General features: G+C 41.0%; 1 protein-coding gene across 4 annotated transcripts in view; it reads left to right on the top strand.

The window, feature by feature from the left end:
* Positions 1 to 22,954, top strand: part of R3HDM1 (R3H domain containing 1) — an 80,811-nt gene that overhangs the window by 41,394 nt on the left and 16,463 nt on the right. For 3 of the 4 annotated variants that reach the window (XM_063161599.1, XM_063161598.1, XM_063161597.1), the window contains exons 6-19: positions 1,319 to 1,433; positions 3,472 to 3,550; positions 5,068 to 5,127; positions 5,209 to 5,349; positions 7,813 to 7,921; positions 8,018 to 8,113; positions 9,404 to 9,441; positions 9,524 to 9,574; positions 9,730 to 9,941; positions 13,208 to 13,465; positions 15,955 to 16,109; positions 17,476 to 17,577; positions 20,740 to 20,988; positions 21,316 to 21,436. In XM_063161599.1, coding sequence (XP_063017669.1) covers positions 1,319 to 1,433; positions 3,472 to 3,550; positions 5,068 to 5,127; positions 5,209 to 5,349; positions 7,813 to 7,921; positions 8,018 to 8,113; positions 9,404 to 9,441; positions 9,524 to 9,574; positions 9,730 to 9,941; positions 13,208 to 13,465; positions 15,955 to 16,109; positions 17,476 to 17,577; positions 20,740 to 20,988; positions 21,316 to 21,436 — 1,786 coding nt within the window. The remainder of the gene's footprint in view (positions 1 to 1,318; positions 1,434 to 3,471; positions 3,551 to 5,067; positions 5,128 to 5,208; positions 5,350 to 7,812; positions 7,922 to 8,017; positions 8,114 to 9,403; positions 9,442 to 9,523; positions 9,575 to 9,729; positions 9,942 to 13,207; positions 13,466 to 15,954; positions 16,110 to 17,475; positions 17,578 to 20,739; positions 20,989 to 21,315; positions 21,437 to 22,954) is intronic. The other variant, XM_063161600.1, reaches the window with a different exon arrangement.

Below are 22,954 nucleotides of genomic sequence, written 5' to 3'. Positions count from 1 at the left end.
CTGCAGAGGGAGCTCCTGTTGGGCAGAGCCTGGTTCGTGCAGGGCTCCCCCTGTGCCGCCACAGCAGGAGTGGCTGCGGGTGGGCACGTGAGCAGCTCCAGCCTGGTGGATCCTGGCTAAATTTAACTCTGGCTGCATTCCACGGGTGAGATCAAGGCTGGGCAATGACACAAGAGCAGAGCTTAGAGCAAGAGCCTGCATGTGGGTAAGAAGGGGCTTGAGGGAGGAGTGAGGACTTGTGTGGGAAAGGATTAAGGTGCAGGGCAGAACAGGGACAGGCAGGAGTGCGTGAGGGGCGGCTCTCTGGATTGGGAAGGATTGGATGTTGTCAGGAATGTGGAGGTGACAGCATGCACTCAGCTGGCATCTGGGGGAGCAGAACTGTCATTTGAGGGAGTTACAAGGTGACAGGGGAGTCTGGTTCTGACAGGACCTGGCCACTGCTCCGGTGGGAGTCCCTCAGGCATGGTGACTCCATTGCTCCCAAACTCCTCGGCTCTGGCTGCCTGAAGTGTGTAGGTCCTTCACTGACAACCTCCTGAAACAGGAAAGGGGCATGGAAAACAAACTGCAGTCTTGCACTGTTCAGGGTATTTAGGAGAGTATTATGCCACTAATTTCACAGGGAAACTTTTTGCTGTGTTGAGAAACAGGTTTTATAATAGTTCACCTGCTGATATAAAACCACAGATTTTGAGGTGATTGCACACAAAGCTACTCTATCAAAATACACAGGAAGTTATGAAACTAAGCCTTGATGACAGGTCTGCAGACTTTGCCTTGATATATTGGTACTGTAAATATTTCCCCTTTTTGTGGATCTGGAAATGCTGGTCTGATATAAAAATTTTTGTTTTGTTTTGTTTTTTCTTGGTATGAACCAAATCAAAACTTGAAACAAGCTTTTACAGTAAAGAACTGTGAAGAATGGGGAGGAAGAAAGCATTGTGGATGAGACATAACTTAAAAATATAGCGGGAGTATAAAATTTATACATCTGAAAAACCTGATTCTTTTCTTACATGTATGGAGTAAGATACTTTGAATTCATTTTGCAATAGCATTCAGGGCCTGGAAAGTGTGTGTAAATTCTAAAATGTCTGTGATCCTTTCTATGCCTTCTCTGTACACTCTGATTTACTGATAAATAATTTCATTGTGTGGTAACATGGAGCACATGTGGAATCAGAAAGAATAGGTAAACAATTTTTTTTTGTTGTTGCTTCATTATTTTTGCAGGTAATATAGTACAGAACAGTTCTCCTGCAGGTATTGTTTGAAATAATTTGTGTGCTGACTGATTTTTACTCTTTGACAGGAGAAAATTCAGATCCAGTTGTCAGAGTCTTTTGAAAAAGAAGAAAAACCTGCAAAAGATGAATCAGAAAAGGAAAAATCCAGTGATAAGCTCTCCAGAAAAATGTTATCAAGAGGTTTGCTCTCTCTCCTTGTATTATTCAATATACTGTATAGATAAGAACATATGAAAATACAGTTCTGCTTCCAGGTCTTCATTGCATAAACATTGCATTATTTTTTTAAATTTTATTTGCAAATGAAGCAAATAGATCAGACACCTTTGAGCTAGAGGAGAAGGAAAGAGCTTTAGAGACTTCATCAAACACTCCAGCAAATGTTTCCTTTCTGTCCTGACTGTGCAGAACAGCATAAAAAACCAGCTGTGTTATCTCAGTTGTGTCCAAGTGTTCTTTAAGCTGATTTTACAAGTCAGTGGAAGCTCCTGTCTTGTTCCTGGGCTTGTGAAATTGAAGTGTCTATGTTCTCCTTTGTTTATTTTACTTCTGATAGTATCTGGAATTTTTTCAGTAAAGTTTTGGAGTAAGGTTAGAACTACATAAATAAAAAGGACAAGTATTATGTTTTCACTTAAATATTCCTGCCTTCTGGATTAAAGTTACAGTCTGTGTGCTGAAAATCTATGGGTGTTAATCTGAAAGAGAGCTGTGAAATCAATGACATAAACTGTCAGTTTATGTCCATGCTGCCTGATGCCTCCTACAGGTAGAAGACTTTATGCATTTAAGTTGGCAAATCATTTTTCAGCTCTTCCTTTAAATATCCAGAAAGTTTACCTAAATCTCTTAGATTAGCCAGAGTATAGGAAATACCTTTAGAGCTGGAATTCTTTTTGAGATAAGTGGCACTTGTCCATCTCATGTCCCCCAATTCCAGAAGATATTCCTCATGTGGAATTTCTGTGCTGCTTGTCCCAGCTGCCAGCCAGGTATTTGTGAAATAAAAAGCACTGGGATGGAGAACTTAACCTGCATTTATAAATCTCAGTGTTTGAAATGATGCCTTAAACACCACCCCCAAATACCCAACAGGTATTGCTGGGGGATTGAGAGTTAAGTGACAAAATGCTTGTGGTAGAGGTGGCTGGTCTGAATTCAACCACTCTCTCCTCTGAAGGTTAATTACTTCCCAATATAGAATATGCCAAAATAGAAAATTATGGAATTTTAGCATCAGTTCTAGTAATTATCAGTAAATCATTGCTCACTTGCAAATTAGAAAAATTGAAGTAAATTATTACTGAATCTTAATATTTTTATCAGGAATAGCCTTTTTTGCCTTCTCTTCAAAATTAAAAGTAATTCCAAACCATAAATGCTCAGACTTGGCTGGTTTCACTTAAACTCTCTGTGCAGCTGGAAGAGCTGGGACATGGGCATAATAAATTTAAGTTGTGCCTAACTGAGTTGAGACTAGGTTAACACATAAGTAGTTCTTGGAAGACACCTAGTTCCAGAAATACTGTTCCAACACCTGTTGGTTTGGATCCTAGTACCTGGAACTCAAAGGTGCTCATGTAAGGGAAGATTTGGGGTTAAATCATTCCTGTTAGGGACAGATTTTAGGGGATAGTTTGTAACTGAATACTTTGCCTCACTGAAACTGGAAAGGAGGGGAAAGGTTGAGACTACTTTTGGAAAAAGTAGTCATCTAATCATGATGTTGTGCAAACAAAGCCCAACAGAACAAGGATTTTTAGTAGTGCAAAACACCACTTTGTGAAGGTTAAACTTACATTCTGAATTACAAAATTTCTTTGGGCAACATCCAGTGGCTGAGTAGATGGGCTGCTGCTGCTCCACAGTTGTGTACACACACTGCAGCATGGGATAGTGGGAAAATGTGGCAGGCTGGTGGAAATTGGGTCTCTCCAGGTGATTACCTGCTTCACAACGTACAGCCAGTTGTTATTAATAGTGGTGTTACTGAAACTTCCCCTTCTGCATTACCCTTGAATTAGGGGATAGTGGGTGGTGGTGGGTTTTCTGTTTTGTTTTTGACTTGTGGGCCTTTCTCCTGGAAACTGCAAGCATTTAATTTTGGCAACAATGTACTTAATGGTTATATAGTATTGATCCATATATAGTATGTACAGCAATAATTGGAAAACAGCTTCTTCAGAGTGTAATTTTGCTCTCTTCCCCCTTCCCTTAGATTCCAGCCAGGAGTATACAGATTCCACTGGTATAGATCTTCATGAATTTTTAGTAAATACATTAAAAAACAATCCCAGGTAAGAATCAATAATGTCAACTTTCTCTATGTTTTTCTTTCTTCATTTTGCCTGAGGCATCACACACTACCTGTTTGTTTGTTTTTTTTTTGTTTTTTTTTTTTTTTTTTTTTTTTTTTGTGGTTTTATTTTTTTCCCTTTTTAAATGTCTAACTCTCCATGTCAGTTATTCAGGGTGAGATTCTGTTGCAGACTGTCTAAAACACCACTGCAATTGGTTTTCTTTTTGAGCAGAGGTTCAGGACACTGAAGTGGTTTAAATACTTTTAATGCTTAATATGCAAATGATGTGTTCAGTCTATGTGCAGTTCTCTCCCTGAGTGGGCTTCAATACATTGTCTCTAAACTTTGCACTGTCTTGGCACCTGCTTGTTAGAGACCAAACTGCCTTCTGACCCTAATCTGTCTTGCACTGAATTTATAGATAAAGGCATTTTTTAAAAGCTGTACCATATAACCGTAGTTACAGATTTTCATTTTGCACATGAGAAACCAAATCTGACCTAATCCAAGTCCATCATTTGTTAGCAACAGTGCTGACCTGGTTCTGTTGCTCTGAGGTTTGCAGTCTGTCCCTGTCTTGTTTGTTCTTTCCCTCACTGGGGTTTTGTGCTGGCTTTGTGGCATAGTGCAAGGCAAGGAATTAACCTGGTGCAATTGTGCTCTGCCACAAGAGCTGCTTCACTGCTATTTGTTAGTCATTCATATTACAGATAGGACATCCAATGTAGTAATTTATTTGAATTCCATTTTATTCAGAATAAATGCGACATGAGCTATCATACGGCCAAAGCCATAGTCCTGTAGAGTAAAATCAGAAAGCACAGACCTCTGTGAGACTTAGTAGGTGGTTCCTGTTTGAAGCCATGAAGCATCCCAGTGGAAACAAGGAACTGTAAGTGCAGAGCTCCATGTGTTTCCATGCACAGTGACTGGGAAGCTTGGTTACTTGATGTGCAGATTATGAACTGTGCATCACTGGATATCATTGCATCTTAAAAGTTTATTCAAACCAGTGCAAGCAGTTTCAGGAAGAGTGTTCCTTCCTACCACCTTGAGTTTTAGCTTTTTCTAATATGTCAGCACATTGCCACATGTGCCAGCTTTAAGCCCTTGGTTGTTTTCTCAGTGATCCCCTGATGTGCTTCACAATCCAAGGGCCAGCTGAGGCCTCTGCACACTCCCTGCCCACACCAACCAACAGGGAACAACCTCAGCCCTGCTTTTCCTCCTGGAGCCTGTCCTCTCCATGACTGTGCTTCCTGCTGAGCCTCTTGGGCAGGGACTTCTTGGAGGATCTGTGTATTCTGATATCTGAGAGCAAAACAGCATGGTTCAATGCAAAATAGCAAAAAAAGAATACCTTGTCCTAAAAATTCTGCATTTGACACCTGCTGGTCCTATTTCCAGTCTGCCATCATCCCTTGATCACAGCCCTGATCTGTGTATTCTTAAGATGAATACAACTGCAGTTATTGGAGTGTCTCATATGTGAGTTGCTGTGTTTTTATTTTCAGGGACAGAATGATGCTGCTGAAATTAGAACAGGAAATTTTAGATTTCATTGGTAATAATGAGTAAGTACTGTACTCTCATAGGAAAAAAGAATTCAAGAGTGTTCCTGTTTATTTAATAAAGCTACTATTCCTTTCTTCCAGAGTACCAAGAAAAAAGTTTCCCCCAATGACATCTTACCATAGAATGCTGTTGCACAGGGTAGCTGCTTACTTTGGATTAGAGCACAACGTGGACCAGAGTGGGAAGTCAGTCATAGTAAATAAAACTAGCAATACAAGAATGTAAGTGTCAAAGCCTTGAAAAACCCTTTTGATGCTCTAACACTGGGATGTGTGAGGCAGTGATGCTGTAGCAGGTGAGGTCTGTCTCCTCTCTGGGAGCAGGCATCAAGGAGAGGTGGTTGAGAGCTCTTTCCTGTTCATGTTCTTGCTGTGTAATAATGTGATCTGTTAGAATTCTTTTGGGGAAAGAAGGATGTTATCTCTGGGTTAAGTCGTTGCTTTTCTGGCAGAGATGCATTGCTAATTTTGTTTCTGTGAAATGCGAATTTATAGCAACTGTTTATTTGTTTAAAGATTTACACCAGTAAAGTGTACAAAGTGCAATCTTTGTTTCTTTTGGATAGCAGAGCCAGCTCTTATCTTAGAACAGGGTCATTTCTGATTTGGTGAAGGAAGGGGACTTGCACAACTGTGGCTTTTGTATTGTAAAATTCTACTGGGAAAATTCAGCTGTTGAAGTTCTTCTGTTGGAATAATGTTGCTTACAGATCTCTCATGGCCTTACAAATAAACATATCAGGAAAGACAGACATCAGTGAAAATGTCAACTAGGTTAACAAGCCATGGTGTGCTGCTTTACTGGGAGGGCTGGGGAGCTCTTGGAGAAACCTCCAGGAAAATCCATATTGCAGAGAAGATAGCACTGGGGCCACAGCAGCTCTGAAACCTGTGTGGAATTGAGGTTTTCATTCAAGGGACCCAGCTGTTCTCTCCATTCTCTGCACTTGCTCTGTCTCCTCATTCTCTTTCAAAAAGACAAAGGTCTAATGTGTTGACATATTTATGCCACCTAGTTTCTAGTTTTAACTTAAAGCATTTGCCTGACACCGTTTTTTTGTTGGTCTTGAACATGAAAACAGGAGTTGACAGTGCCTGCATATCCTAATCTCAGTCTCTAGGTACACTCTTTATAGCTTTGGGAGAAAAAAATCTAATTATCCACCCTATTGTAGAGTCAGTAGGACTGAAATGATATGCCACACTGAAATTTCACTTAAGTAAACAGTGTGTCCTCAGAAATTTTAGAAATATATAGAGAGCCTAAATGTATGTTGAAAACTTGTATTATTTATGTATGTGTTTTTGCTTTGGCTGTACAATCTATATCTCAATTAACCTAGAAAGCCAAACATTTCAAATCTGTTGCTTTTGTATCTACCAGTATCTCTATACTGAAGCTTCAGTCTACCACTTCAACTGTGGAATAAGAACTAATACAAGATTATTTCATGTATGCTTTTAAAAAAAATTTTAGACCATATTTAAATAGCTTGTGGCCTCTGGAAGCCCCTGTAGGAGTAGTTACTAATTAGCAGGCATTTCATCTAACCTGTAGACATAAAGATTCTTGATGTTTTCAATATTCTTATTTTAAATCACTTTGGATACAAAATAAGAATTTAGAAAGAAAACCTTGGAGATCTGCTCCATGTGGAATAAAGCCAAACTTACCTTTTCCTCATAGGCAGGTTCGCGGCTCCCTCGCCGAGCAGGGATGTTACTGACATCAACCACCCAGTGCACACTGGCACGTCAGTGGAGTGGGAGTTGGTGATTGCAGGGCAGTAAATTCAGAGACCTTTAAAAGAAAGAGGTAAGACAGTCTAAAGGTTCTCTGAAATGCCTGCTAATTATGTTTGGGCAGCCAGTACCCAATAGGCAGGGCTGGCTGTTTCGTAGAAAAAGCTCCCCTCACTCCCTCCAGAAGTCCTAGGTAATGATAAATCACAGAAATAGAGAAGAGCATACATTTATTCTGTCCTCTATTAGACAAATATTTCCTGGTTGTCTGAGCTCTTCTCTTACAATAGCAGTTGTTTTATTATTCAGGTACTTGGTATCTCTCTTTAATAACAAGGATTTGCAAAATACCACTTTTTCTTTCACAAAGCAGATAAAATGCCAAAGCATTATAAATAATCTGTTGCTTCACTCTCGCCCTATGACTGTGTGAAGCTCTTGCTTGCCTGCATTATACTGTTCTTCTCTTACTCATTTCTGCTTAATTTTGTTTTAGAAGTTTCTAAGTTTCAGTGCTTTCTCCTCTACCTTCTTTCTTCTGTTTTCCCTTGAAATGAACTCTGAGGTATTGCGGCTCTAGCGGCAAACACCTGTCTTCACTTCCATGCATGCCCAAAATCCATTGCATGGCACCAGTTGGGATTCAAAAGCACTTCTGATTCCCCAAGGGCATGTGGTTTGCTTCCCACCTTAACTGGGAGTTGCAGCAAAAGCTTTGAAAGGAGGAAGAGGTTTTTTAAAGCAGGTTTGTTATGCCTCAGGACAGGACCTGTCAGGGGTGCACCATATATTTTCCATTGCCCAGACAGCCAAAGTCTATTTATTTCAGTTAGAATATGAAGTATATTTTAAATTACACCTGAATATATTTCAGTTTCTTCCACTGTGTGTACAGTATGTTTACAAAACGATAAATATTTTGTTTGTAACAACTTTTCTCAGACCTGACCAAAAGTTTTGTGAGCATATAAAGGATGAGAAGAGCGATGACTTCCAGAAGCGGTACATCCTTAAGAGAGATAACTCTAGTTTAGACAAAGATGACAACCAGGTAAAGCACACATGGCTTATTCCTTCCACTTGCTGTGTTTGACTGTGCATTCTTACTGTTTTGCTTTACAAAATAACACTGTACCACTTAATTTAGATGAGAATACGATTAAAAGATGACAGAAGAAGTAAATCTATAGAAGAACGTGAAGAAGAATATCAGAGAGCTAGAGAAAGGATATTTGCACAAGATGTACGTATCAAAACCAGTCTGGCACTGTTTTCTATGAACCCTTCACACACATACATGCACAGGTGGCTTTCCAGGAAACTGGTTCTGAATGACACTGAGCACATAAGAGTGAGGCCTGAGTGAGTTTTAAATGATATTGCAGTTACTGAGAAGTCTGTTTTCTCTAATTGCTGCTGTATGAAACTCAAACAATGCAAGAATTATTGAGTGTTCTCTAGTGTTACCTAGTGCAATGCATTTCCCCATTTTCATTGTTTTGTCCCTCACTGCAATTTAAGTCACAGATTTTTGGTACTGCAATCATATCAGTTGCTCAGAGCAATAATTAAAAGAAAAAAAAACCCAAGCAAATTAAAAACAAAAAAACTATTTTCTCACTTGTATCTATAGCAGCCACATTATGAATGGTCACAGTAAAATGATTTGAGCTCCCATATGTGAAATTCTTGTCAGGAATCTGATCTCCTGACTGGAAATACCCTACAGGACAACATTGCAGGCTACAATTCAATTGCAAGTAATGATTATATTGAGTGAAACAGAACAAATACGTCTTTAAAAATACATTTTACTTTTAATAATCCACTTCTGACATTTATAAGTCTTGCACGTCCAAAACCAGATTCCAAAGAGAGTGATGAGCTCTTGAGAGGCTAATTTATATTTTTTTGTTCACCTTAGTTGCAAACAAGAATAATGGACTTTTGGATAAAAAATTACATTTTCCTTTTGCATTTTAATTTACTATGTATTAAACCCTTATAAGCTTTGTGCCAGATGTTGGGAGTCACAGTCAAGGACAACATCATTTGAGTCAGGAGCAGCCTTTTTGGTTGTGTTCCATGTGCTCTGTAGCTCACCCAGACTGGTACCCAGGGCACTGAGCAGTTACTGCAGCAGCAGTGGCCTCTCCCCCTCCACCCTTCCCAGCAGAAGATGAGGCAGCTCAGGTGCTGTGACAGCCCTGGGAATCACACACCAGCTGCAAGTGACAGAAGGCACCAAAGGCCCAAGGGAAGAACTGTAACTTCAGAAAAAGTCTGATAGAAACCAACTCAGCATTGTAACTATCCTCATGCTGACTTTGATCTCCTGCACATGGGCCTTTTTATGTTGTCTTGTTTCCTCATGGAAATTGTTCACCAACAGGTAAAGTTTTTCAGGCAGCTTAATACAAAGAGGGTGCTGTAGAAGTCTGAGTGCAATGCAGAAAACTCCAGATTGCTGTGTGTGCTGTAGTAGGGTTCTAAATGCCATTCATATTAATTTCTGCACTTCTTTGCCCCTCAGTCCCTGTGTTCCCAAGAGAATTATTTCACTGATAAAAGGTAAGAAAATTTGCTGTTTAATTCTGTTTTGTCTTCCTATTTTCTTAATAAATATTAAGCTATCTTATTAAAATGTCAACAGAATCCAGGAGGAAGAAACTAATAGTACACAACAAAGACGACAGATACTTAGGTATTTGATGCTTTCTTTTAAAAAAACAAAACCCAAAGTATTCTGCATGCATTTACCTTTTCTTTCTTGTTTTTTGGGGGGGGTTTTTTTTGGTTGTTTTTCCCCCTTCTTTTGCAAGCACTGCTCGTGCTAACAGTTGAGTTTGTAACTTGCAGAGTCAATAAGGAGGCATCGGGGAGATCGGCCAACAGCCACCAGAGCAGCACAGAGACGGAGCCGCGGCCCTGGAGCAGCACGGACTCGGACAGCTCCCTGCGCAACCTGAAACCCGCCGTCACCAAGGCCAGCAGCTTCAGCGGCATCTCCGTGCTCAGCCGCGGGGACAGCTCGGGCAGCAGCAAGAGCACGGGCCGGCTGTCCAAAGCAGGTACAGCAGCCTCGGGGCATGAGCTGGGACTGAGCTGGGTGGGCTGTCCAAAGCAGGTGCAGCAGGCTCTGGGGCTGAGCAGGGTGGGCTGTTCAAAGCAGGTACAGCAGCCTCTGGGACTGAGCAGGGTGGGCTGTCCAAAGCAGGTACAGCAGCCTTGGGGCATGAGCTGGGACTGAGCTGGGTGGGCTGTCCAAAGCAGGTACAGCAGCCTCTGGGACTGAGCAGGGTGGGCTGTCCAAAGCAGGTACAGCAGCCTCGGGGCATGAGCAGGGTGGGCTGTCCAAAGCAGGTACAGCAGCCTCTGGGACTGAGCAGGGTGGGCTGTCCAAAGCAGGTACAGCAGCCTCGGGGCATGAGCAGGGTGGGCTGTCCAAAGCAGGTACAGCAGCCTTTGGGGCTGAGCAGGGTGGGCATGCCTGATGTTCCCCTCCCTGCATGCATTCCCTCGGGATACACCTACAGACCCAGCCCTAGAGCCCTAATGTGACAAAGGCAGTGAATGCTTCCGGCTTTGGAAGGAGAATTTCCAAGTGTGCCAATGCCTTTCATCTCATGCAAAGGGTTTGAAAACTTTTTTTACCAGAAATATTTTAGTATAAAATATTTGGGGTTCAGGTCTCGATTTCCAATGGGGCAAAACTGTGACCATGTTTGCAGGGGTCTTAGGATGAGGGAAGAGATGAGGATCTGACTCCATGTTTCAGAAGGCTGATTTATTATTTTATGATATATATTATATCAAAACTATACTAAAATAACAGAAGAAAGGATTTCATCAGAAGGCCAGCTAAGAATAGCAAAAGAAGGAATGATAACAAAGGCTTGTGTCTCAGACTCTCTGCCCGAGCCAGCTGGGCTGTGATTGGCCATTAATTAGAAACAACCACATGAGACCAATCACAGATGCACCTGTTGCATTCCACAGCAGCAGATAACCATTCTTTATATTTTGTTCCTGAGGCCTCTAAGCTTTACAGGAGAAAAAATCCTAAGGACAGGATTTTTCAGAAAATATCATGGCTACACAAAACTCCATTGCAACATCTTAGGAAATTCTGCACTGCTATCAAATCAGATAAAACAGCATTAAAGAGTATGAATTGGTAGTTATTTTTATTGTGTTCTCTTTCTTTTGTTAAACCAAAATGAATATGGCTCAAATGCTTACTTAATTTTTAGATTGCTGAGAAGTGAGGTCAGTGGAATGAAGTTTACTGTTTAATTTTCAAATTCAAAAATACTTACAAGAGTCAGGGTTTCAGAGAGGTTAATATGTAATTAATGTGAAAACAAAATCTCAGAAAATATGGGAATGAATCTTCTGTGGGTCAAAAATTAAATTTAGTAAATATTTGTATTTTAAATGCCAACATAATTTGTTACAGTTGCTAATCTCTGGGGAATTTTCAGGCTTGTAATACATGGGTGTGTTATTGGTGGCTGCTTCAGAATTTGGAACAGAACTATAAAAAAGCAGAATATAATTGCTTACCTTATTAGTATTGGCTTTGATCTTATTTATAAAACTGGTTTTTAAAGAGGATCTATTTAAATTTTTTGCTTTTCCTTAAACCACTACTACCTTTTAGGCATATGGCCACATTGCTATATATTAATGCAGTAAAAAAGTAACAAATTCTGTTAGTCCATTGTATACTTGTATAAAGAATGACCCAAACCAGTTCAAGGTATTTCTGCTGTAAAATTGTGCCATCATATGGAGTTATTCCATTTAGCAGTGTAGTGATGTTATTTGGCACAGCTTGAAAAAAAAATGCAGCCTGACAATGAAATACATTCTTAGAAATCTTTGTTGGCTAAATTTCAAGAACATAAATGGATTCTTAAATTTTTTGCTGGAGTTTTTATTTTGGCATTCTGAGAATTTGGACATTCCAGGCTGGGAATGCCCACCTTGATGCTTGTTGCTTCATGCAGTTCCAGGTTGTGGTGATGGGTACATGCTGAGCTTGGGTTTGTTCACATTGTTCAGGGATGGACTTGGCTCTGTTATAATGGCTTCAGCCTCACTTCTCTGCATAATCTAGAAGTGAACACACTTGGAAATGAATCCAAGTAACTCTGCTCAGGCAATGATGGTTTTACAGAGCTGGGATGTGCTGTCTCACCCAGTTTATAATTAATAGCTTTGATTTCACTTAATTCAGCAATAAAAAAGGCCAATGCTTCAAGCTATGCTCTCTTTGTAAACACAAGTTGAAGGATTACAATTAGCAACTTTTATAAGGGATTGCAGAGTAACTTCAAGCAGTACATAAATTCCATCTGAGAGCTTTTTGAGTCTTTCTTTTTCTTCCAGATTGTATAGAGGCTGCTAATGGGGAGTTTGTAAATTTAAACAACTGTATTCTGTTTCCAAGTACTGCAAGTATCACACACTTCTTACAAAGTCTTTGCTAAATGGTGTACCTAAAGCTCCAGGTGTCAGGTGATCTGGGAACAGCAGTTCCACAGACCTCTCCATACTGGACTTTTGGAATATTGATTTTAGCTGCATGTCTTGGCTTTTAGGAAGCTCAGGGTCTGGTTCTCCACTGCCTTGCAATGTTTATAGTAATTCATATCTGTAAAATGAGTACTGATATTTCAATTGGCTGTTTTATTCTCCTTTGAAATTTGAATTGTTGCATAAAGCCAGGCTAAAGCTACCATCTTAGCCTCATTTCATTTTTTCTAGCTATATTCTTGATTTCAGCCTGCAAATTGTCAGAGGAGGAAACAGTGTTGAGGGTTTTGGTATAGTGCAAATTGTCCAGCAGGTGAGTCAGAGAAGATCTGACCCCCAGCAGTGGAAATGAACTGGTCCTTGCTTGTGTGCAGGGCACGAGGCTTTAGCCAGCAAATCCGCAGGGTCAGTGGGGCCCTGCAGCTGCACTCCCTGCACAGCTGCAGGAGCTGGGGCTGGGATTCACTGCCTCACTACATCCACTCCACCATTTTGCACTAATGACCAACCACTTCCATGAATTCTGGAGGTATAAATATGCATTTTCTGGCCAGAAAACCAAGCTAGATATGAAAGCCTTTGCAGTGCAAAGCAGTGCTGAATTAACCCTTGGTTCACAGAAGGGACCTTGTAATGGTATTCCAGGGGAGATGGAGGGGGAATCCATTGACCAGGCTGCTGTGAATAATGTGCTTAATGCTGAGCTTTCAGGGTGAGCACTTACAAGTGTATATTTAAAGTGAGCTTGATGTTACTGTCTCCAGGTAAAACCAATTTCTCATTACTCCTCTCCTAGGTTCAGAGTCTTCTAGTAGTGTAGGGTCCTCCACGGGTTCTCTCTCTCACAGCCAGCAGCCTCTTCCAGCAGCAGCTCTAAGCCAGCCCTCCCCTGGCACGCCTGCCCTGTACCCACCTGGCAGCTCTAGTAACTCTCTTTCCTTTGATGGTGGCATGAGTGGGCAAGTGGCACCTGCTGCTGGCAGTAGCTTCTTTCTGCTTCCCTTGGAAGCAGCGGGCATCCCGCCTGGCAGTGTGCTGGTCAACCCTCAGACAGGTTGGTACATGCTTGGGGGAGTCTCTGTTACACTGGGGAACGTGGAAAAATGCATGAGTGTTTGCATAAGGCTTCATGTCAGTATTGTCCTTTGTCCTTTATTTTTCTCTTTATTTTTTTAATGTGGTTGTGTTCATTCAATGCACTTTGTTTAACAAGGAAACATGACTGGAGGATCAAAGGAATGAGTAAACTCACGTGATTTTCTCTAGAAGAGTTTTAACTTACAAAATACAAAAATCATATGAGTTACTATCCAGAACACAGAATAACTTAATTGTTTCAGCTTTTTTCAGGAGAGGAAAACCTCCTTTCCAGTGTTTCTATAACACAGTTTCAGTGAGGGGAGACAGCCTGAGAAAGGATTTATATTGACTTGAAAAAACTTATCATCCTTCTTTTTTTTTTTTTTGATTCAATGTACTCGCCTCTCTATAATACAAGTGAATACAAGTGAAAGAAAGAAGCACATGATGAAATACTATTTCTAAACTTTTCCTTGTCAGTTTAAAACAGGATTAAATCAGTGTTGGTGTAATTGGCCAATACTGCTTTTTTAGGAAGTAGTAGGAAATTCTTACTTCATAATGTAGATGCAAGGAGATTTGTAATAACTTGTCTAGATTAAATAATGAGTGAGCACTCTCAGGCCAAACTTTCACTTAAAAATTAGGAAATACTGAAAAATTTAATTTACCTTTTATGTAAAAGATCATAATTTTAGGAAATTTTATTTTGTAATTTTGGTATAATTTATTTGTTTTCATTGTAGAAAAAATACTTCAGGATATACTTACATCATTCTGTAGATGAACTTGATTATGTTTGAATATAATTGAACACAATGTTTGAAGCAAAATGTTTCTCACTGGGGTTGTTAAATGTAGTAAATAATTTCTTTCACTAGAAGGTATAACATTGAATAGATAAATAAATTCCTCTTTTTCCTTAATATGAATCAATTGCTAAAAATTTGGTTACAAATGAGTTGCTGTAGGACTTAATTTTTATAGATAGCCATTGGATTTGGAGGAGAATGTATTTGTCATCTTAGAGCTAAGTTCATTAGTAGTCTTTGATAATTATGTTAATGTCTAATGAGCTTCTAGCAGAAGACAAAGAACACTTGGAGAACAAGGAACATTTAGGGGCAGATAAACTTTGATTTCCAATGTACTCGAATCATCATATTCTGTAATTGTTCTTCTGGCTTTACTGTTCCAATGCCAGCCAAAGCAGAGATTGGTTCCTCAGGGTTTCTGACAGAGGAATCTGTGCCTTGGTAATTAGGAGAAGACAGTTCCTAGCCAGCCACTACAAGAAATAAGTGAAACTCTGGTGATTAGCAGGAAAGAGTAGAGGGAAATAAGAAAATTGGAGTCCCTCTTGATGTGAACGCTCCCAGTTCTTGAGTGTTGAAAAGAAATCTCCTAAGCTCAGTTGAGCATCACCTGATGAGCTGCTGTCCAGCTGCTGTAGCTTATTTTAGCAAGTCTGTTCATGCTCCCTCTGCCATGAATTCCTCAGTCCTTTCTTCATTAACTGTTCCACTCTTTATGTTGGGCAGTTGCATTTAATATGATGGCACCAAGAAGTCTGGAGGAGCATTAGTCTGCTTGGACAGGGTGCAAAGACTTTAGGCTCAGTTAAAACCTTTTTAGAAAGGATAACACCATCTTTAAATGAGGAGAGAAAAATTTCCATCAGTGTTGTGCCCTTTAAGCATCAGAACAAGGCAATGCATGTCACTAAGCAGGTAGGCACAGGTCCTTGCCAGCCAGGCTGTTGTTCCTTAGATTTGGTTTGGTTTTTTCCAGCCCAGGCACAGAAAGAAGTCACTGGGCTTTTTTCTAATTTATGCAGTTTATTTTTCAATTATTTTTCATTGGCCTCTTGCTGTAATATTGAGGTTGCAAATTATTAAATAGGAGAATAATTCTGTGTTATTTATTTTGAAAGCTAAAAGCCAATTAATCTAAGAATAGGAGAGGAGAATCCTTTATCAGTAATCTCATTAGCAGTCATGAGAATACCAGGGCAGCTATTGCTTTATATAGTTTTCAAAAAATATTTGCCTTTAAGCTCTCCTGTGTTCTGACTGGTTTTCAAATTTATTAAAGGAGGTAAATTTTTAAGATATCCTTAAAACAGTATTTTAGTAGAGTTTTCCTTTATTGCTCCTGTCATATTCAATCTACTTGGTTAAAAATCAAGTTTCAAGATGAGTAGCATATAAGAAATATTTATGTGTGTTCACTACGTAAAGACTGAGGTATCTTTGTTTAGCTTCAATGTTTTGGGTTTTAGCTGCATGTAGTCATTGCTGTTACGGTTGTGGGCATTTGGCATGAACCTGTCATATAAACCAGTTTGACTTCCCTCATTTTTCAGTGTTGTGATTGCATTGATTTTGCCTGCTGTAAGTAGTTTGTGTGTGCTGTCCCAGCTGAGGTGGTGCAGCTGCCGTGTTTGCTGTGTTCCCCGGGCAGGTCAGCCGTTCCTCAATCCCGATGGCACGCCGGTGGTGTACAACCCTCCCCTGCCTCAGCAGCCTGTTAGGAGCCAAGTGCCTGGAGCTGCTCCTCAGCCAGCCCTGCCCAGCCCCAGCCAGCACCAGCCCGGAGCCAACGCCGTCCTCTCACAGGTGCACTTGTCAAACACGTGCTCAGGGACCCCGGGGAACGGGCTGGGGGTTGTTTGTTCTTCTGCACTGGCTGGGGAGAACAGTCACACACACAAGGGGAACTGGGCCTTTTCCCTCCCAGTCTTCACAAATATCAGCTCTGATCATGCCTGAGCATGGTAGGCAGCCTCTTCTTCAAAATACTGATATGAAAATATTCTGTAACCAAGAACAAGAGATTCTGCCTTCGTCCCTAATTGCACTGTGGAGCTACCCAGGCATTAAAAGCAATATAGTTGGCAGCTGGGAAGAGTTAATCCAACTGGAACCTTGGGCTTCTTGTCTCAGGGTTAGTTTCTCAGCCAGATAAATTCCTGGGCTGTACAGCACAAGCAGGAGTCATGGCACAGTAGGAGTAGCTCAGGACTGGTACAGCATGAACTTCTCCTGAGTAACACTTCAGCATATTCTGCTCACAAAACCACACACACGAGCACAAAATGTATTTTATCCTTGCCTTGTACAAGAGTTTAGTAAAATAGGCCAGATTAAAGACTGCCCCAGCCCTAGAAGGAGAAGAAAAGCAAAATGCTTGGGCAGGAGAAGGGAGGGTTCTCCCTCTCCACAGCAGCTATTTCAGGCACCAAGGTACTGGCTGTAGTCTCCTGTGGTATTTTCAGATGGTTCTTAAATTTTATCGAAAATTTATTTCTAGAACTTCATCTAAACCTTTTACCTTTATTTGTTTGTTTTCCCTGTTTAAACCTGTTCAGATAGCTGGGTATGCCACAGTAGAGCTGGTCTGTTTAGAAAAAGGTTTCCTGTGAACTAGAAAGAGTACAAATAAGTGTGTATGTCCTATTTGCTATTTTCTTCACAAATTCTTTACTAATTCTCTGATTAACTTCTCAGTGGATGCTGGAATTAAACCTGCCTGAAATATTATGAGCTATGATAAATATCTAGAGAAAATACTTTAGTGCTCTTGAATAAATGAAAGTAGTAGGTTTGAATCCATGGTTAGTAGTAAATTCATTCTGCCTTTAGATGCTTTGAAAGAGCTCGTGTTTAAAATGCTTGTGGAGTTTTTAGTCTCTCTGAAGGAAACAGTAAATGTTAAATAGAAGCAATTTGCTGAGATAGCTAATATAGTGTATATTTGCAAATAAAGCAATGGATGTCTTATGGGAAACTAAGATATTCAGAGTTATTTCTGTTTTCATTCTATGCAGTCTTAGGCTTAAGAAAATAGAGGTATCCATTCTGTTTCTGAGAGTGGAGCGAGTTGCTCTTCTGGAGCACAGTTGCTTTTCTCTGTTACAAAAGACTTGTTTTCACTTCTCTCACTCTGTTGTTAACCTTGTTCATAACCCTGTTATTTCTGCAGCCTCTGCGGGCTCTGCAGCCTTCCTCCCAGCCTGTCCAGTACTCTGCAGTGTCGTACCCACCCCCGCTCCTGCCAGCCTCCTCTGCACAGCAATACTCTGTGGTATTACACCTTCTTTCTCTGCTCCTTGCACAGGCTCCTCTGGTGGCTGCTGCCCTTTGCTTGGCTGCTGCAGTGCTGTGTGGTACAGGGCAGTGACTGGCTCTCAGTGACACAGCACCTGAGTGCCCGAGATGGGAATGTAAAACATTCACAGCAGGAATACCTGCAATTTATGCTATTTAGATATATCTCTATATTTTGAGATACATTATTTCCCTTTCCCTTTGTAAAGAAAGCTTTTCAGTGCTGTTTCATTAGCCAGTCAGTACCTTTTTATGTCTCTGGATTAACCTCTTTCCATTGCTTCCTATTGTTTCCTTGTCTGCTCACTCTTCTGCTAAATACATTAATATGGCCTTAATACATTCCGAAGGATCAGCTGCTCTGATTTTTTCTGGTTACCTTTTTGTAGCTTCTCTGGTAGAATTTTCAACAGTCCCACTTCTCTAGTATCTATTGTTTAATAAGTAGAAGCTGGAAATGAAATATCTTAGTCTATCAAAAACCAGGGAAAAAAAAAGTCACACAAAGTGAAACTGAAACTTAGTAAAGGAGAGTTGTTATCCAAGGGACAATCTGAACCAGATTAGATTGAGCTAGGGAGATGTGAACAGGTCAAAGTCTGCTCTGATACTCTGCTGAGTGCATGTTTGTGTTGGGTTTATGTGGCAAGGTTTTGGAGCAGGGAGCTGCAGGAACCCACGTTAGACAGCCCATTTCAGGCAGCTCCAGGGCTGACCCTGCACGGCCCAAGCTGAGTCAGTCATTCACACTGGTGGCACCTCTGAGTGTGAGGGACAGGAGGGAGAAACAGCTCCACACATACAGAGGCCAGAGGGAGGAAAGCAAGGAGGTCCTCCAGGTGCTGGAGCAGAGCCTGCAGTGTGGGAGGAGACTTGTGAAGCAGATCCTCCCCTTGAAGCCCATGGAGGACCATGGTGGAGTAGATCTCCACCCTGCAGCCCTTGGAGCATCCCATGGATACTCTGAAGGAAGCTGGAGCCTTCAGGATCAGGTTTTCTGGTAGGACCCACACTAGGGCTCTGCATTCCTGAAGGACTTCAGCCTTTGGGAAGAGCCCACATTGAAGAGGTTTGTGAAGGATGGTATCCTGTGGGTGGGACCCCATGCTGGAGGAGAAGAGTAAGGAGGAAGGAGCAGTAGATACATGATTGGGAACCAATCACAAGCACCATTCTCCATCACTTCTGATACTTGGAGGAGGAGGTAGAAGATTTGGGAGTGAAGTTGAGTCTGGGAAGAAGCAGTGGGGTTGAGGGAAGCTGGTTTTAGTTTTTTTTTTTACTTCTCACTATCCTACTCTGCTATTAATTGGCATAAATAAATTGATCTTCCTTTGGTAGTCATTGATGAATGATTTTCCTGTCCTTTTCTTGACCCATAAGCCTTTCATCATATTTTCTCCCCCCATATTGCTAAGGATGAGAGGAAGGGTGGAGTGACTTGGGGGACACTTAGGAGCCAGCCAAGGTTAACTAATCACACTGTTGTACAGCAGCTAATTTTCAACATTAATCAGAAATGTCTTATAATAAATACAGTTTAAGCTGAATTCAAAAGGGATATTGCTTCTGAAGTTAATTGAGAGTTTGAATGAGTGCTAAAGCAGAGAAGGAAACTCCTTCCTGTTTGTAGTAATTTCAAAGCATTTGCCATTCAGGAAATGGGTTCCAATACTAAGTGCCCTGGCAATTTCAAAAATTTATTCCTGCTCATGGTAACTTATGTAACATGATGAAAAAGATTGATGGTCTTGGATTGTATTCCAAGTGTAACACCTCTGTAGCTGGCACCAGGAGAGTGCTTTCTCCATTTATTGGGAATGCCATGTTCCAGGGCTGAATCCTGCTTGTACCGTACCTGTCACTGAAGGACAAAGTGACCAGGTCAGACTTTACTTACACTGGTAGTGTAACAGAAATCAGCGTGGTGTGTCTTGGGTTTTCCTTCAGACATATTGAGAGCTAAGATAAACTCATATCTCCTCTTCAAACTCAGGATTTGGAAAAGCAGAATGTAAAATCCAATGTAGAAAAGCATTATAGTTGCATTTAATAGGCACCATTAAGGAATGAAATACCAACGTCAGATTACTACCTAATGAAAATAAGGCTTTTTAAGATGTACTAAGTACATAAGAAAGGTATACTAAATTAAGTTTTAGGTGCAAATTCATGTTTCCGACAGTAATTAATAATATCTTTAGCCTGGAAACTAAAAAACCAAAACATCATAAAATGTGAATGTATCTAATCAGTAAAAGATGGAGCTTGCACTTATTTCTCTTGATTAATTCCTATTTTCTTAGGATGATCTAAGACCAGATGGTCCTGAAATAGTTTTAATGTACCTGCATGTTTGGAGAGTCCACTTTCAAAGTATGAACCAAATCTTCCTGTTTAGCAAAAAACAAGCAATACTAGTTAGTGATCACTTCTAATTTTCAGGATGTTGCTAATTTGATGTTGAATTGCTTGCTAAGAAAAGGAGCTTGGGGTTACAGTAACAGAAGTTTCAGATTCCACAGGACCCCTGAAGTGCAGAGTGCAATCAGTGGCATCCTTTCAGATGTTAATAAAACACAGAGGATAGCCACTGGAACACATTTCTCTCTGTTGTTACTGGATTTCAGATGAAAAAATAATTGATCTCTGCATGTAAGATAATAACTAAGATAGAGGAATGTACCTTTTAATTCAGGATTAGAACGTCATTATGTTCAACTCTTAAACGCAAAATTTTACTTCAGCAATCCTAATGCATCCTGCTGTTTTAACTGGGGTTAGATGTTTTCACTCGAGCTTTGGAGTCCAGTCAGAAAATGTTAGTGACACAAATTCTGAACTTTCTTTTTGACAAATGAATTCTCACAATAAGTAGATAAAGGCAGATGTAATCCAAAAGGCAGAATATTTGCAGTGAAAAGAGTGAAGTCCGAACACGGATTTCTCTCGTGCTGTCAGCCCTGAGGATAATTTGCTACTGTTCCATCTTTGCTGTTGTTCTTTGGCTGCTGTTGCTACTGCCCAGCAATGTGAGACGTGCTGTCCGAAACTTACTGAAGTACTTGGCTATTTAATTTCTTCTCCCTCGAACGTGCATTTGCAAATGTAGTTTTCCCTGTTTTCCCCCCGGCTGCAGCCAGACAACCTGGGATCGCAGTTCAGCCACCTGAGCCTGGCGCGGCAGGCGCCGGCCGAGGGCGCGGAGCCGGGCCCGGCGCTGTTCCAGCCCGGCGTGGTGCTGCAGCCCCCGCAGCAGCCGGGCTTCATCCTGGCCGCTCCCGCCGCGCCGCCCGCCGCGCCCGCCCCGCCCTACTCGGGCCCCGCGCACGCCGTGGGCCAGCCCGTGCTCCCGCAGCAGGGATTCGTGCAGCAGCCCGTGCCGCAGGTACCGCCTCCCGGGGCTGGGGGAACTGAGCCTGCGGGGAACTGCAGCTCTGCTCTTGTGCTGGGCTCGGGCTCCTTTCTGGGAACGTGTTTTGTAATGAATGACTTCAGCTTACTTTCCTCAAGTAAGCTGTCGACAAGGAAAGTAGAGAACTTGGCTGCTAAAGAGGGAATTTATGTAGTATAAGGGATTTTTGAATCGCTGAATTATTTAACATCTGTTGCACCTTTTAATAAACTTTGCATCTTTGTTTTATGGGTTTTGCATTTAGATGTCTGCCTTCTCTAAAGCTGCCTGCAGGCAGTGACCTCTGACTGTTCCTTGCAGATGCCACCCTGTTACTGTACCCCCAGCCAGTACCCGCACTCCAGCCAGCAGTACCGCCCTGTGTCTGTCCATTACAGCACCCAGCAGAGCCAGGCCCTGCCCCAGCCTGGCCAGCAGACAGGTTTGTTCAACTCTTTCAGCATTTCTTTAGAGCATTGGGGTGGTTTCTCTCCCACTTTTTCATTTTAAAACTTACTTTGCTGTAAAATTTCAAATAAAATATGGGATGCAATGTAAAATACAAAGTGTAGCTAACCTAAGGTGGAGAAATTTCCAGCACTTGTGCATGAAACTTGGGATTCAAGTCATTCCTCTGAGTGGCTCATGCTGTAACTTTAATTATAGGGTTTTTTAAATGTAAAAGTTAATAATTTCAAAAAATTGTGACTTAATAACTAATAACTTGATTAACTTGCGAAGTAAGATAAATTAGTACCTTTAAATGATGTGACATTAAAGAGATGTCCCTTAACTGAAAGTTCTGAGCTAAAGATCCCAATCTTAGATGCTGTGGCATGAAAAGAGTGCTGTGCAGAAGATATTGGTGATACTGTTTTACCCTTTGCCCTGTGATTAAAGTATCATGTATTGGATGGAATATATAATGTGGTTACCTATTTTAGTAAAGACTTTTCAACTGCTTACCCTTCTATGACCGTTAGCAAGTTTCATTTCATTTCCATCTCCTTCCTTTCTTCTTGTCTTTCTTTTCCTTACAGATTTTAACTGTAGGCTACCATTATTCTCGCAATCTGTTATGACTTCCTCAATAAGATCTGTATTTCTGAAACAAATTTACTTCTCAGTAATATCTTGACTCATGGTCAAAACATTCAGAAGTAACTAGTGATGTTTGGAGGCAGAGATCCTTAAAGACCAGGCTTTTATACCAGTTCTCAGTTAAATCCATAACATCCTTCTGGGTTTCCCTCAGGAGGGTCTTTTTAATTCCTTCCCCTGCCCCTCTATGTGCTGCTCTACAGAGACAGGATGGGAGATCAGCTTTTACAAATATTAACTGTATTTATTTGTGTCCTATGAAGCAGCATGTAAGAGGGATAGCTCCTCTTCTGCACTTCTTCTAGGAAGTGCTCCAATAGTAGCAACACTTGATGGAGTTATTCAGGGTTCAGTTCACAAAGATTTTTTTCAAAGGAAAACAAATTGCTTGGTTTTGCAACTTGTGTTATCCATGTGTCAGAGATGTGTTACCCAACTGTATTACACAACCTGCTTTCCTTCCTCAGTTTTTTAATTACTTAATAGCAAAAAGTCTGAGGTTCAAGGGGGATTACTTCCCACTGTGGGGACACCCTGTGTGAGCAGCACACAAACTCCCCAAATCAGAGAGCTCATGTAAATTTGTACCCAAACAAACCAGTCTGAATTGGAAAGCATGGGGTGATAAGGGATGAGCTGGTTGCTATTGGGTAAGTTCCTTTCTTGTATATTTTTAGCTCTTTATATTTTAACTGAATTTCACAGGCTGTGGGTGAAAAGTATCAGCAGATAAACTCCCTCTCTGTCCTGGAAGAAATAAAATAAGCAAGCTGTGCAGACAGCTGCTCTACTGCTTTGATCATGTGCCCTGTACCTGCACTCTGACATCAGGGGATCCTCTTTAGGTACTATGGGGATG

The sequence above is a fragment of the Melospiza melodia genome, chromosome 8 (genome assembly GCF_035770615.1).
Source record: "Melospiza melodia melodia isolate bMelMel2 chromosome 8, bMelMel2.pri, whole genome shotgun sequence".
NCBI classification, from domain to species: domain Eukaryota; kingdom Metazoa; phylum Chordata; class Aves; order Passeriformes; family Passerellidae; genus Melospiza; species Melospiza melodia.
Note: the sequence above shows the minus strand (reverse complement) of the source record. Positions and strands in the feature narration are given on the sequence as shown.